This window comes from Schistocerca americana, chromosome 3 (assembly GCF_021461395.2).
Source record: "Schistocerca americana isolate TAMUIC-IGC-003095 chromosome 3, iqSchAmer2.1, whole genome shotgun sequence".
NCBI classification, from domain to species: domain Eukaryota; kingdom Metazoa; phylum Arthropoda; class Insecta; order Orthoptera; family Acrididae; genus Schistocerca; species Schistocerca americana.
The window spans coordinates 98,219,739-98,233,932 of NC_060121.1; the positions used below are offsets into that span (position 1 = coordinate 98,219,739).

The 14,194-nt window shown below is 40.9% G+C and overlaps 1 protein-coding gene across 1 annotated transcript in view; it reads left to right on the plus strand.

The window, feature by feature from the left end:
- Positions 1-14,194, plus strand: part of LOC124606958 (calcitonin gene-related peptide type 1 receptor-like) — a 753,290-nt gene that overhangs the window by 172,752 nt on the left and 566,344 nt on the right. The window contains exon 2 of the mRNA XM_047139096.1: positions 1,554-1,681. Within this exon, the coding sequence (XP_046995052.1) occupies positions 1,574-1,681 (108 nt within the window). The 5' untranslated portion in view covers positions 1,554-1,573. The remainder of the gene's footprint in view (positions 1-1,553; positions 1,682-14,194) is intronic.

Below are 14,194 nucleotides of genomic sequence, written 5' to 3' on the forward strand. Positions count from 1 at the left end.
CTTTTTGGTTGTATAATGTAGCACTGCTTTTCTTTCAGCTAATGAAAGTACTGCAGGTAGTTTCCACTCAAAAGAATGAATGGATATCTCAGTCAGTTAGAAAACACTAAAGAGGGGTTTCAGTTGTAAGAATGAATACATAGTTAGACTGACAGAAAAACTACTGATTGGTTTCAGTTGAGAAGAAAGAATGAATAATTTAGTCAATATGCAAAGATACAATGGGTCGAAAGTTTTCATTCGGTTGCTCCCACGTACGGGTGTCATGCAGAAGAATGAATGAGTGGTCCGACCAACTGAACGATTGTTTTCATTCTGTTGCTGCCACAGACTAATTTCACTCAAAACATGAATGAATAATTCAACCAATAGATGAAACTACAACCAAATGAGTCGATTGTTTTACAGCAACCGAATGAATCGATTGTTTTCGTTCGGTTGTTCCATTCACTAGTTTGTAGACTGAGCTTTGTATGCTTTTTTCCAGTACAGACATCTGTTGGTGACTGTGAGAACAACATGTGGTACAGAGGCACAACGTTTGTCGCTTTCTATAGTGAAGCCATCTGTTGCTGACAGTAAGCAACTAGGATGAGAAACTTTATTTTATTTCGCCTGTTCGGGGTTTCCAGAATAGTATTTCGTGTAAAACTCTTGTCCAACCCATACGAATCAATAATTCATTATTTATATGTTATAAGCAAATCTTGGTTTGTAATATTTATAGAGAAATACACAATGCAATTGTTCAAATATTCTGTCTGAATGATTCGTAGATATGAGGGGGCCTACTAATGTGAGTGATGAGCCTCACCTTAAACGACTTTTGCGAAATCATTGACGCAAACGTAGTTGACAGAATGTTCGAGGTGTGACCTCGATGATAAGAAAGCGCTGATGGGGATGTCATCAGTCTGGCGTACATGGCCAAATGTGATAATGGCATGTTGCAGGGGCAAGAGGGGTGGGTGGGGCAGCGTGCACATGGCCGTATGAGGCTCCCAGAATCACCTCGGTGGAGGTAAGGAAGTGCTGGGCCTGCCATCAGTGAAAGTGATGAGTTGCCCGATATGTGTTCCTACCCATATTGACAGTGACCCACTAGTTTCTGAAATGACATCATGCAGATTGTGTCCATTCCTACTGCTTGATATACATATATAATTCCTGACTGCGCCTCGCAGATAACACCGAAGCGAAAAGGAAAGGAAACGGTGTAGGGGAAACAGTGCAGGGTGCTGGTAGTGGATTCTAACCTCTCCTGCCCTCTCATTTTGACACTCATCCGTGGCAACAAACACTCTATAGTGCGCTTCAGCAGATGGAACCACGCCCCAAACCAGCCGTAAGCCCCACAAAAACCATGAGATTGAGTGGCATTGGGGCTGACTATAAGTAAAGAATGAATATGCACAACATTAGATAGCTTCCGATCGGTGTGCTGTCACTGCTGAAAGTGTTTTGTGGAACAGTTAGGCTCGTCAGTGAATATCTCCCCGCTCGTCTACATTCTTCAGCGCATGCGGTTAACGATTGTTACCCTCCTGTTCCAGAGGTCTCCACCGCGGTTGCCATGTTGACGGCGCGCCCGAGCGCCGAGCTGCTGAATACGGCGACGATGACGCCGACATCGACGTCCACGCTGCCGGTGACGCTGTCGCCGACAGACGCGGTGCCCGAGGTGAGTAACCTCTCTGCGCCGCTCAGTCGCTTTAACTGCTTCACAACTGGACGCAGCAGTATCATTATTTACGACGAATGCTGCATTTGAAGCACAAAACAAAATTCACTGCTTTCTTTATGAGCTTTGCTAAGAGGTGAGACACCTGCATTGTAATTTTCGGTATTGCAGTCGCTGCTCTGTCTGGTCAAGTCTTAAACAGAGCTATGGACTGAATATAGCCAGGAACTGATCTGTTAGTAGCATAAAAGATCATAGACATAAATATTTGACAGTCAACAAATGAATGTCAATAACACGCTGCTGCATCGCCAGCCTTAAATAAAGGTATTTGCTCGATACGCTATATTTCTGATACGTAAATAAAGTCAAATAAGTCTGACCGGAGAGGAAGCGATCCTACTCTTCCTGTGTGATATAGTGCTCATGTGTTTATGTTGAAGTTCACTGTTACGGATATGGTAGTATTTGCCATGCTCGTACGATGCAATAACAAGTGGTAATATTATGATGTATAGTATACAATCTAACTCGTACGTTAAAATGAACTGACGAATGGTTTTTAGATGGCAATCATCAACAATCAAGCTCCCACCACCAGCTGAGTTTCACTGACGAAGTCACTACTTTTCTGTGACCATTTGCAATTTGACGATCATCTGTGAGGGTGCATACTGCAGTTACAGAAGATAGACTCATGTTTTGCTCCAGGTTTTATTTCAGGCATTATAAAATTTTGAGCGTACTAATATGCGGAATGTCACATACTAACCACCACTTACAGAGCTCTGTTTTGTAAGCCATACCGGAAGTATAAGCAAACCACATCCATAAATATCACGTACAGGGGAGTAACAGAAAACTCATATCGGACAGAGTGGCACTGTGTTACAGAGCGTAAGTGTTAGCTTGTAGGTAGGAATTTCTTTTTTCGCCGAATTGTTTTGGTCTAAACATTTATTGGATTGCCATTTAGGAACAATATTTTCTATCCAACATTTGTTAGTGATATTGGTGTAATGATACTTACACGTGCTAACTGTATTATACACAACACATCGTACAATAGCTTGTATAGTTCAAATGTAGGTGTAGTTTGTTATAATATCTCCAGAATAATTAGTAAATATGGAGGAAATAATATATAAAATTATGAAATTATGGGAAAACGTACATAGAGGTTGTAGTAATGATAAACGGAAAGCTTCATACCCTAGTGTGTTTCCTACCATAGTGGGTAGTTTTTTTAAACCTTTTCTATTTTTAGCAAAAACGGTTCATTTTTCGAAGACATATACTACGACAATAATATTTCTAATGAAATCCTGCTCAAGGGAAGTAATTTGCAAGTTTCAAGCAAAATAAGCAGTTTTAGAGATATCCCATCTAGAAGATTAAAACGCCATTACCCTATGTGTTTTGTTTGATTTTCAACTTCGATTTTAGTTCAGTTAAATCTTTCTTCTCTCCTCCACATTATTTGAGTTTTGTGTTACACACAGAAACAATTCATCTGTAACACATATACGTTGGTAAAAAAATTTTGAAGTATAAAAAAAGAGAGAAATAAATCCCTTTTAAAACTAACATTTGTTGATTGAGAGCAATTCTGATATACAGTCTTCCGCCCAATATTATGCGCCTAAATATTTACGACTATCTTTGTCATGTGAATTACAAATTATTGTCGAATTAATTAACAATTACTGCCTTTTAATTCATTTACGCTCATTATGTATACAACACCTACACCAGTAAAATATCTCAATATCTGTTGAACAAATAAGCCACATGACATCATTTGTAGTATTTTTCCTGGAGTTGAGGGTCGTTTCATGTGAACTGTGGAGAGGGATAAGTTTCATTCGCTCCAACACAAGTTTCCGGGCCCAAGCTGATCCCCAGCCACAGCTGGTTTCGTAGGATATACTCCGTGGGAGTGATGATGTGGTTCACCAATAGTGAGTGGGAAACGAGAGAATATGACAGCACTGCTTGTCTGACCCACAAATCGACTGAAATCTGATGTTGTTTAAGGTGTCATCACTGGGACTATTTGGGCTGTTTCCTTTCTTTATGTAGAGATCGAGGCTGATTTTTTCTCGTACTTTTGCAGTGGCCGCAGAATACGAAGCTAGATCAGTGACTGTTAATGGAATATTATGAAGATTCGGGGATCGGTTGAATAGTTGGAAAGCCTGCAACTTTCTTTTACGAAACACGGCTGAACTGTAAGATTTCGTTCTGATGCTATCTTTACTTTCCTTCGTCTTGATAATATCTTTGTCGTCTGTAGCATGAGCTGCAGGTAGCACGAGACATCTTAATATCCCGCAACTACAATTTTGACCCATTATCGTTTTTACAACAATGTGAAAATGTACTTCACCGTTCTCAATACTGGTTCCAGTACCAAAACTGTCTAATTTTTGTACAAACTGTGTAACAAACTTTTCTTAATTGATGAGATTACTAAGGGAGGGGGACTAAGATTCAATATACTGTCGTCTCGTCCACGGAGAAAGTTTCTCGTGGTGACCGCTTCATCAGAAACTTTTGACGTTCTGTAGTCCAGCCGTGTCACGAGTCCACCTGTCACGCAAGGCTTTCGTGCGCGATTATCTTTGGCTAGAGGGCGTCCACATGCGGTTTCTAGGGGGTCTCTAGGCGAGAATTACTCTCTCGCAGCCAGTCCACCTAGGAGGGAGGCGTTGCCTAGCTGGAAAACTCGTGAGGGGCGCAATGCACCTGCGAGTCCCGGATTGGCTGCTGTGCTTTCGACGACGAGTGAGCGGGCCGTGTTCCGCCATAGCTGCTGGTGTTGCGGGGGGAGGGGCCCTTTCCACCGCGGCCTAAGGACCGTTGTTGCAAACCGTCGTCTGTGCCAGAGTTCTACTCCACGTGCCGTCACAGGACAGCAAGCTGCATGTTTACGTCTCTCCATTAATAACAGGTGACGAGCCTTGAAATGGTAGCTTACATTTAGCAGTGCAGCAGCGCTGTTGTAACTGCAGTTACGACACGTTGTAGCAACCGGCTTGGTGAAAAGATTACACTGAAGACCTCTATCAGGGGGAAGATTTGTTTGACGTGATAGAAAAAGAAACAGGAGACGATTTAGAAGACAAAGGGGATGCAGTATTAGAATCAGAATTTAAGAGAGCTTTAGAGGACTAAATATCAAGTAAGGCAGAAGGGATGGATAACATTTCATCAGAATTTCTAAAATAGTTGGAGGAAGTGGCAAAAAAATATTCACATTGGTGTGTAGAGTGTGTGGGTCCGGCGACATACTATTTGACTATCGGAAAAATATCATACACACAATTCCGAAGACTGCAAGAGTTGACAAGTGCGAGAACTATCGCACAATCAGCTTAACAGCTCATGCATCCAAGTTGCTTACAAGAATAATATACAGAAGAACGGAAAAGAAATTTGTGAATGTGTTAGATGACGAAAAGTTTGGCCTTAGGAAAGGTAAAGGCAACGGAGGGGCAGTTCTGACGATGCGGTTGATAGGGAAGCAGGACTAAAGAAAAATCAAGAAACGTCCATAGGATCTGTCGACCTGGAAAAGGTGTTCGACAGTGTGAAATGGTGTAACATGTTCAAAATTCTGAGGAAAATAGGGATATGATATAGGGAGAGACGGATAAAATGCAATATGTACAAGAACCAAGAGGGAAGAGTGAGGGTAGATGACCTAGAACGAAATGTTAGAATTAAAAAAGGTGTAAGACAGTGATGCAGATTCTCGCCTGTACAGTTCAATCTGTACATCGGAGAAGCAATGATGAAATAAAAGAAAGGTTCAGGAGTAGAAGTAAAGTTCAACGTCAAAAGATATAAACTATGCGATTCGCTCATGAAATTGCTATCCTTAGTGAAAGTGAAGCAGAATCCCTTGATCTGCTGAACAGAATGGACTAATAAGTGCAGGACGTGGACTGAGAGTAAATCGATGAAAGTCGAAAGTAATGCGAAGTATCAGAAATCAGGTTAGCGAGAAACTTAACATCAGGATTGATGGTCACGAAGTACATGAAGTTAAGAAATTGTACTACCTAAGCAGCAAAATAACCAATGACGGACGGAGAAAGGAGGTCATCAGAAACAAACTAGCACTGGCAAGAAAGGGCATTCCTGGCCAAGAGAAGTGTACTAGTATCAAACACAGGCCGTAATTCGAAGAAGAAATTTCTGACAATGTACATTTGGAGCACAGCATTGTATGGTAGTCCAACATGGGAAAACCGGAACAGAGGAGAATCGAAGCATTTGAGATGTGATGCTACAGACGAATGTTGAAAATTTGGTGAACTGATAAGGTAAGGAATGAGGAGCTTCTGCGAAGAAACGGAGAGGAAAGGAATATGTGGAAAACACTGAGAAGGAGAAGGAACAGAATGATAGGACATTGTTAAGACATGAGGGAATGACTTCCACGGTACTAGAGGGACCTGTGGAGGGCAAAAACTTTATAGGAAGACATAGATTGGAATAGATCAAGCAACTAATTGAGGACGGAGGTTGCAAGTGGTAGTCTACGATGGTTGGTATAGGAGTGGAATCCGTGGCAGGCCTCATCAAACCAATCAGAAGACTGATGACTCAGAGAAAAAACGGAGCCGAGTTCCTTGCTTGGTGCGCTAACTTGAGTAATGCTTGTTAACTAGGTGGACCTCTAAGGGAAGCCGATACCCGCTAAAAATCATCTCGCTGTTTAAATCGTTTGATATGTTTGACAAAGGTGAGCCTTCCGTAGTAAAACCTCCTTCTAATTACGTGCTGTCTGTTCATTGCGTTGGTCCTTTGCTGAGACAAGTGGATAAGGACATACGATCTTACATTCTGTATATTTTGGCGTTGTGAACAGCGTAAAGATTTTGTGTGACTTTTAATGCTATACAAGTATTTGGCAGCCATTCATATGAAGGTAGTCCATCCTGGGCTCTCTAAGTATTAATGGGTTTGTTTACTTGAGACCGGTAGTGAGAGTCTTGCAATCAAAAATTTACTGTGTCTGGTAAATGAATCGAAATTGTATTAACTTATTATAGTTCTCTGTTACATCACTTGGTTCCAGGAATTTCCTTACTTATCCTGGAGGAAGGGACGCAGTTAATCCTTAGATCTAATCTGCAGGGTGTGAGATTCAGCTGCTATATTGCGGGTAATAATTTTATTGTGTTTGTCGTAATGGTCTTATGAATGTTTTTACAACGAGTTAATTAGGCCTACGGCTACCTGGCAGCGTTCTTGTCAAGTGTGTCAGGGGTTCTACGGCCCGGCGTGAACCGCTTGCAAACACCAGAAGGATGTTCAGAATATTTTGCAGTAGTTTCATCTTCACATTTCTTATTACAGTTGTTGTATACGTCTTTTCTTAAAACATTCTTGAATTGATTTAAATATCTCTGGATTCACTGGATGTGCCAAGTTAAGTTTCAGCTGGGTATTACTTCGAGTTTGTTCATATTATTTCACTCACTGCTAAAAGCTTTTAAGAGTTGTTTGATTTTATTTGAAGCATGTACCGTTAACATTATGTAATTTCACTCTGAAATCCTGACTGATGTAAAGAATATTTGGTAAATTTCATTATACACTAATCTTTGCCTTGCTGTGCTCTCCGTTCAGAAATTTATGTGGATTCTTGTAATCTTAATAAATCATAATTCAAATTTGCATTAACGAATGTTAATCCCCATATGCCGAGGTATTCCTTGTCCTTCCTAGTAGAGGCGTATTGAAACATTACAGTTATTTTCTCAGAAAATTTTCGGAATATCCGCCAGGTACCACCGCCACATTTTTTTTTTATAATGTCTCTGAATATAGGATACTAATATTTCTTAAATGTCACCAAAAGTTCCATGTTGGGAACCGTCCACCTGTAACAAAGAACTTCGCCTCATTATAACATCCCAGACATATCACTCGTGGCTGTCGTGCCGCATGGCGGGCGGCAGCCAGGTTCGTGTCCCACCGCTGCCTGGAACGTATCAGGCACGTTTTCGCTGGTAATCGGAGGTCAGTTCAAAGGTGGATTCATAACTAAAGACGATTGTGTTCCAATCAACGAGATTACAGGTCGAATGTACCCTACACCACTGAAAATGGAGCTGTCGGTGTACGGAGGACAACAGCAGCAAGCGCAAGGGGCGCTGTGCGCTGAGCCGTCGTTCTGTGAGCCAGTATTAAAGGTCCTGTCCTTGTTGACACTGAGGCACGAGCTGCACGTCGAATGGATCCGGTGCTCTGACTGCCTCTCTGACGATTGCCCAGTCCTCACGCTCTGCCGTCTGTCGAGATCCACCGCTTCGTTCTTGACATGGTGTTCGGCCGTCATTCAGTCATTTCTGCCACCATCGTCACATAGGGGCATAGCTCCTATTCAAATGCCAAGTGTTTGCCAGTTGCTCCAGTCGCCTTCTCTGAGCCCGGTCGCACGTCCTCTCTCAAATGTTGTTATTTGCATATAGTTTTCACTCACCTGTCTGCACGACGTAGTTACTGTCCAGCTAACTACAAGGAACATAATTAGCAAAGACTTTATGCTGTGGTGTCGACAAGTCCCGTGTTTATTGTCCTTGCCAGCTGCATGGTAAAATTGCGCTGCAGCGTCACACATTCATCTATCGGCCTCCAAAGATAAAAATTTTGCGTTTCACGTCGATATGACTATCACTTGGTGACCAGTTGGCATAACGTCTTCGTGGTACGTGGTTTTTTGTTAGAGTGTATTTCAAACAATAATGCGAGCTACAGTGAAACAACTTGCGTCATTTTGAAGCTATAACCGGAACATCAGCTGTCTTCTATCGTAATTTAATAAAAAACTCAGTCTATACGGCAAATGTAAATTTTTTTAGAAACATAAACACCATTTTCGATATAGACTTATTGTTTTGTTAAATTTGCTTGTTTCTTGTACAAAGCCATTCGACCCTCACAGTGGTATTCTTTTCACGAGTGTCAGGTGTCTGCGGACACGACAATAACCTACCAGCGCAAAGGGTCCAAGAGTTGAGTTCGTTTCAAAATCACGAGAAGGATATGTACCAATGTAATTATTCCAGAATTTTACTTTATTCGCGAAGAATGCAGTATTTTAAATGTAGCCTGATGTAATATTCGACACTGTCAGATGGCATAAATGTTTTACTTAGTAAATGAGGGATAATATACAAAATACAGCCGAGTAAGAAACCGTTACGACATAAACCTTATAGCAATTGTGAAAGGAGGTTCAAGGAGGAAGGTGTTGAAGCGGTGTAACCCCTTTTCATCATTGTTTCTTTAAATGCATGTAAACAAAAAGAAGAAGGAATAATGGAGTTTAACGTCCCGTCTACAACGAGATCGGGAAACGATGGGGAAACGGGCTGTCCCATTTCAAAGGAAGTACCTCCGTCATTTGCCGGCAGAGATGTAGGAAAAGCCTCTGAAACCTTAATATGGCTGGATGGATCGCAGGGGATTTGAATCTTCATGCTTCTGAATGAGAGTCCAGTGTGTGTCTTAGCACTGAAGAGCGCAGCCCGAAAAGAGAAATGAGAGTATAGGGAGCACAAACATCGGTGCTGAGTTTCTCGTTAGATCTACCGTTTCAACATGCAAGTAAGGGAGACTGGGAAGACGTGTAGTGATAGGAATTTAGCTACTACTGGTCGCTGTTCGGAGCCATTTTATGTCGTGGTGACTCTATTCTGTATCGACTTTTATGAAATATCATATTTAATACCCACTTGATTGCGGAACTTGCTAATAAATGGACTGTGAATGCCACCCGCAAGAACTGATAGCTTTCGACCACAGCAATAAATATTTAAATTTCTATCACAAATCTCTGTACTAGCGATGAAATAAAACAAGAATACGCTCTGTATTAATTGCAAAAATCTCTCAGGATCATTACTCGGTTTTTAAATGGGCGTTAAGATGCAACCGAAAATGAAATATAGATTTCGGTGGGAGTGATTGGGAAGAAGTCTCGTTTTGACAATAAATTGGCCACTCGATTGTTTTTTTGATTCATTCGATTTTTTGAACGGAATAAACCAACCGAAATAAACCAGCCTCTGCGGCCACGTCCGCCGTGTGAATGTTTTTCACTCTCCCGGTGTGAGAGGTTTACATTAGTGTGAGGCATCTGACGGACACAGGGCTCTGCCACTTTCGTCCATCTCCGGGTAGGAAGGTTTCATCTTACATACTTGTCCAGATTTCTCGGTTGTACATCAGCCATGAAAAGCGTTGTCAACGTTTTAAAGGGAAATATAACGTAACCTACTTCAAGGAGAGGTAAATAAAAAGCATATTTCCATACCTAAAGTATTTTCAAAAATTTATGTATTCCGTTGCTTTTGTATCTACATACACACCTGCATAATTACTCTGCAAATCACAATCAAATGCCTGATAGAGCGTCCATCGAAACATGGTGAAGCTATCTATTTCTCTATAGTCCCACTCTCGAACAGCGCGCACGAGACGTGGACACTTATCTGTCCGAACGCCCTCCGATTTCTCATGTTTTAAGATGATGATCGATTCTTCCTATATTGGTGGACGTCAACCAAATATTTTCACACTCTGAGGAGAAATTTGGTGATTGAAATTTCACGAGAAGGTCCTCCCCCAACGAAAACTACTTTGTTTTAATGACTGCCAACCCAGTTCAGTTATCACGTCCGTATTTCTCTCTCGCCCATTTAGCGATAATACGGAACAAGCTGCCCTTCTTTGAACGTTTCCATGTCCTCCGTCATCCCCATCTGATGTACATACCGCACCGCACAGTAGTACTCCAGAATAGGGTGGACAAGCGTGATGTAAGCAGTCTCTTTAGTAGACCTGTTGCACTTTCTAAGTATTCTGCCAATACATCGCAGTCTTTGGTTTTCTTTTCCCACTACTTTATCTATCTGATCCTTCCAATTTAACTTGTTCATAATTGTAATCCCTAAGAATTTAGTAGAATTTATAGTCTACAGATTTGTGTGATTTATTGTGTAAACGAAATTTAGTGGATTTATTTCAGTACTCATGTGGACGACCTAACGGTTTAAATTATTTAGACTCAATTGCCACTTTTCGCACCATAGAAATATCTTTTCTAAGTCATTTTGCTATTAGTTTCGATCATTCAGCAGGCGGTAAATGACAGTATCATCTGCAATCAATCTAAGACGTTTTAATAAATACATAACACACTGCTGTCTGCAGTAATGTTCTTTTATTTTGCTACCGGTTGCGGTTCTGAACCATCATCAACGGTTGCTGTACAACATACAAAAGTGGACAATACGACAATGCCAAATGAAGTAAGAGACACAGAAAACGTGTAAAATCGATCAAAATACTCACGAAAATTATCACAGATATGTCACACGTCATACGTACTGTAAAATGATTTATCACTAGAAATCATAATTGCCAAGATAATGTAAAATTGAAAATTGCAACAAGATAAACGTACGATGGCACGTTGACACAAGAACAATAAGTGATGTACAGAAAACCAATCAAAAGGAGTTCTAGGACAAAGATGACAGTCTTGAACGAATCCGAAGACGTTACCATTAAATAATTATGTGATAATCACATTACAAAACTGAAATATTAAAAGTTTTTCACTTGACTGAGATTACATAAAAACACCAATAAAATAAAATATGAAGTAACAGATAAGCAAGATTATTTTGTTACAAGTTTCGATTTTGTATTATTTTGGCAATTACGGTTTCCTCTGAGAACTTATTTTAAAGCATGTAAGGATTCGCCGGCTGGAGTGGCCGAGCGGTTATAGGCGCTACAGTCTGGAACCGCGCGACCGCTACGGTCGCAGGGTCGAATCCTGCCTCGGGCATGGATGTGTGTGATGTCCTTAGGTTAGTTAGGTTTAAGTAGTTCTTAGTTCTAGGGGACTGATGACCTTAGAAGTTATGTCCCATAGTACTCAGAGCCATTTGAACCATGTAAGGAATGTGATAAATCTTTGACAATTTTTGTGAGGATTTTGATCGATTGTATACTTTTTCTGTTTTTCTTATTTTGATTGTCATAGTCGAATAGTCCACTTTTCTATGTTGTACAGCTACCGTTGATGACGGTTCATAACCGAAACTGCTAGCAAAATGAAATAACATTATTACACACAGCATAGCGTTATGCATTTTTTAAATTTTTACTTGCTGTTGTTCATCGCCTATCCAGACGTTCAATTAGAGGTAACTGCTCAGATTGTCACCTAAATCGTTTACGTAGATCGGGCACAGCAGAGGGCCTATAAGAATTCATTGGGGCAAGCCCGATATTACCTCTATTTTAGTCGATGACTTTCCATCAGCTGCTACTAACTGTGACCTTCCGACAGGTGATCACGAATCCGGTCTCATAACTGAGGCGATACTCTATAGGCAAGCAACTTGATTAGATCCAAAAATATAGAATTAATTTGAGATCGTGTATAGATAGCACTTATTACTTCGTGAGAATAAAGATAGTTATGTTTCACAAGAAGGATATTTTCTGAATCCATCTTGGCTGTTTGTCAATAAATCATTTTCATCGAGGTAATTTTTCGTACTTCTGGCCTTAAATGTAAATTTTTGAATAATTTAAAAAGTTTAATAACTGCCGCCACACGTTAAATTTTTGTTTAACAACTTTTTATTTATTTAATTTAATAATTTAATAATGATAAGGTCCCCCATGAACTGTGGACCTTGCCGTTGGTGGGGAGGCTTGCGTGCCTCAGCGATACAGATGGCCGTACCGTAGGTGCAACCAAAACAGAGGGGTATCTGTTGAGAGGCCAGACAAACGTGTGTTTCCTGAAGAGGGGCAGCAGCCATTTCAGTAGTTGCAGGGGCAACAGTCTGGATGATTGACTGATCTGGCCTTGTAACACTAACCAAAACGGCCTTGCTATGCTGGCACTGCGAACGGCTGAAAGCAAGGGGAAACTACAGCCGTAATTTTTCCCGAGGGCATGGAGCTTTACTGTATGATTAAATGATGATGGCGTCCTCTTGGGTAAAACATTCCGGAGGTAAAACAGTCCCCCATTCGGATCTCCGGGCGGGGGGCTACTCAAGAGGACGTTGTTATCAGGAGAAAGAAAACTGCCGTGCTACGGATCGGAGCGTGGAATGTCACAGCCCTTAATCGGGCAGGTAGGTTAGAAAATTTAAAAAGGGAAATGGATAGGTTAAAGTTCGATATAGTGGGAATTAGTGAAGTTCGGTGGCAGGAGGAACAATACTTTTGATCAGGTGAATACAGGGTTATAAATACAAAATCAAATATAGGTAGTGCAGGAGTAGGTTTAATAATGAATAAAAAAATTGGCGTGCGAGTAAGCTACTACAAACAGCATAGTGAACGCATTATTGTGGCCAAGATAGCCACGAAGCCCACGCCTACTACAGTAGTACAAGTTTATATGCCAACTAGCTCTGCAGATGACGAAGAAATTGATGAAATGTAAGATGACATAAGAGAAATGATTCAGGTAGTGAAGGGAGACGAAAATTTAATGGCCATGGGTGACTGGAATTCGACTGTAGGAAAAGGGAGAGAAGGAAACATAGTAGGTGAATATGGATTGGGGCTAAGAAATGAAAGAGGAAGCCGCCTGATAGAGTTTTGCACAGAGCATAACTTAATCATAGCTAACACTTGGTTCAAGAATCATGAAAGAAGGTTGTATACATGGAAGAATCCTGGAGATACTAGAAGGTATAAGATAGATTATATAATGGTAAGACAGAGATTTAGGAACCAGGTTTTAAATTGTAAGACATTTCCAGGGGCAGATGTGGACTCTGACCACAATCTATTGGCTATGAACTGCAGATTAAAACTGAAGAAACTGCGAAAACGTGGTAATTTAAGGAGATGCGACCTGGATAAACTGACTAAGCCAGAGTTTCAGGGAGAGCATAAGGGAACAATTGACAGCAGTGGAGGAAAGACGTACAGTAGAAGAAGAATGGGTAGCTCTGAGGGATGAAGTAGTGAAGGCAGCAGAGGATCAAGTAGGTAAAAAGACGAGGGCTAGTAGAAATCCTTGGGTAACAGAAGATATATGGAATTTAATTGATGAAAGGAGAAAAGATAAACATGCAGTAAATGAAGCAGGCAAAAAGGAATATAAACGTCTCAAAAATGAGATCGACAGGAAGTGCAAAATGGCTAAGTAGGGATGGCTAGAGGACAAATGTAAGGATGTGGATTCTTGTCTCACTAAGGGTATGATAGATACTGCCTACAGGAAAATTAAAGAGACCTTTGGAGAAAAGAGAACCACTTGTATGAATATCAAGAGCTCAGATGGAAACCCAGTTCTAACCAAAGAAGGGAAAGCAGAAAGATGGAAGGAGTATATAGAGGGTCTATACAAGGGCGATGTACTTGAGGACAATATTACAGAAATGGAAGAGAATGTAGATGAAGATGAAATGGGAGATACGATACTGCGGAAGAGTTTGACAGAGCACT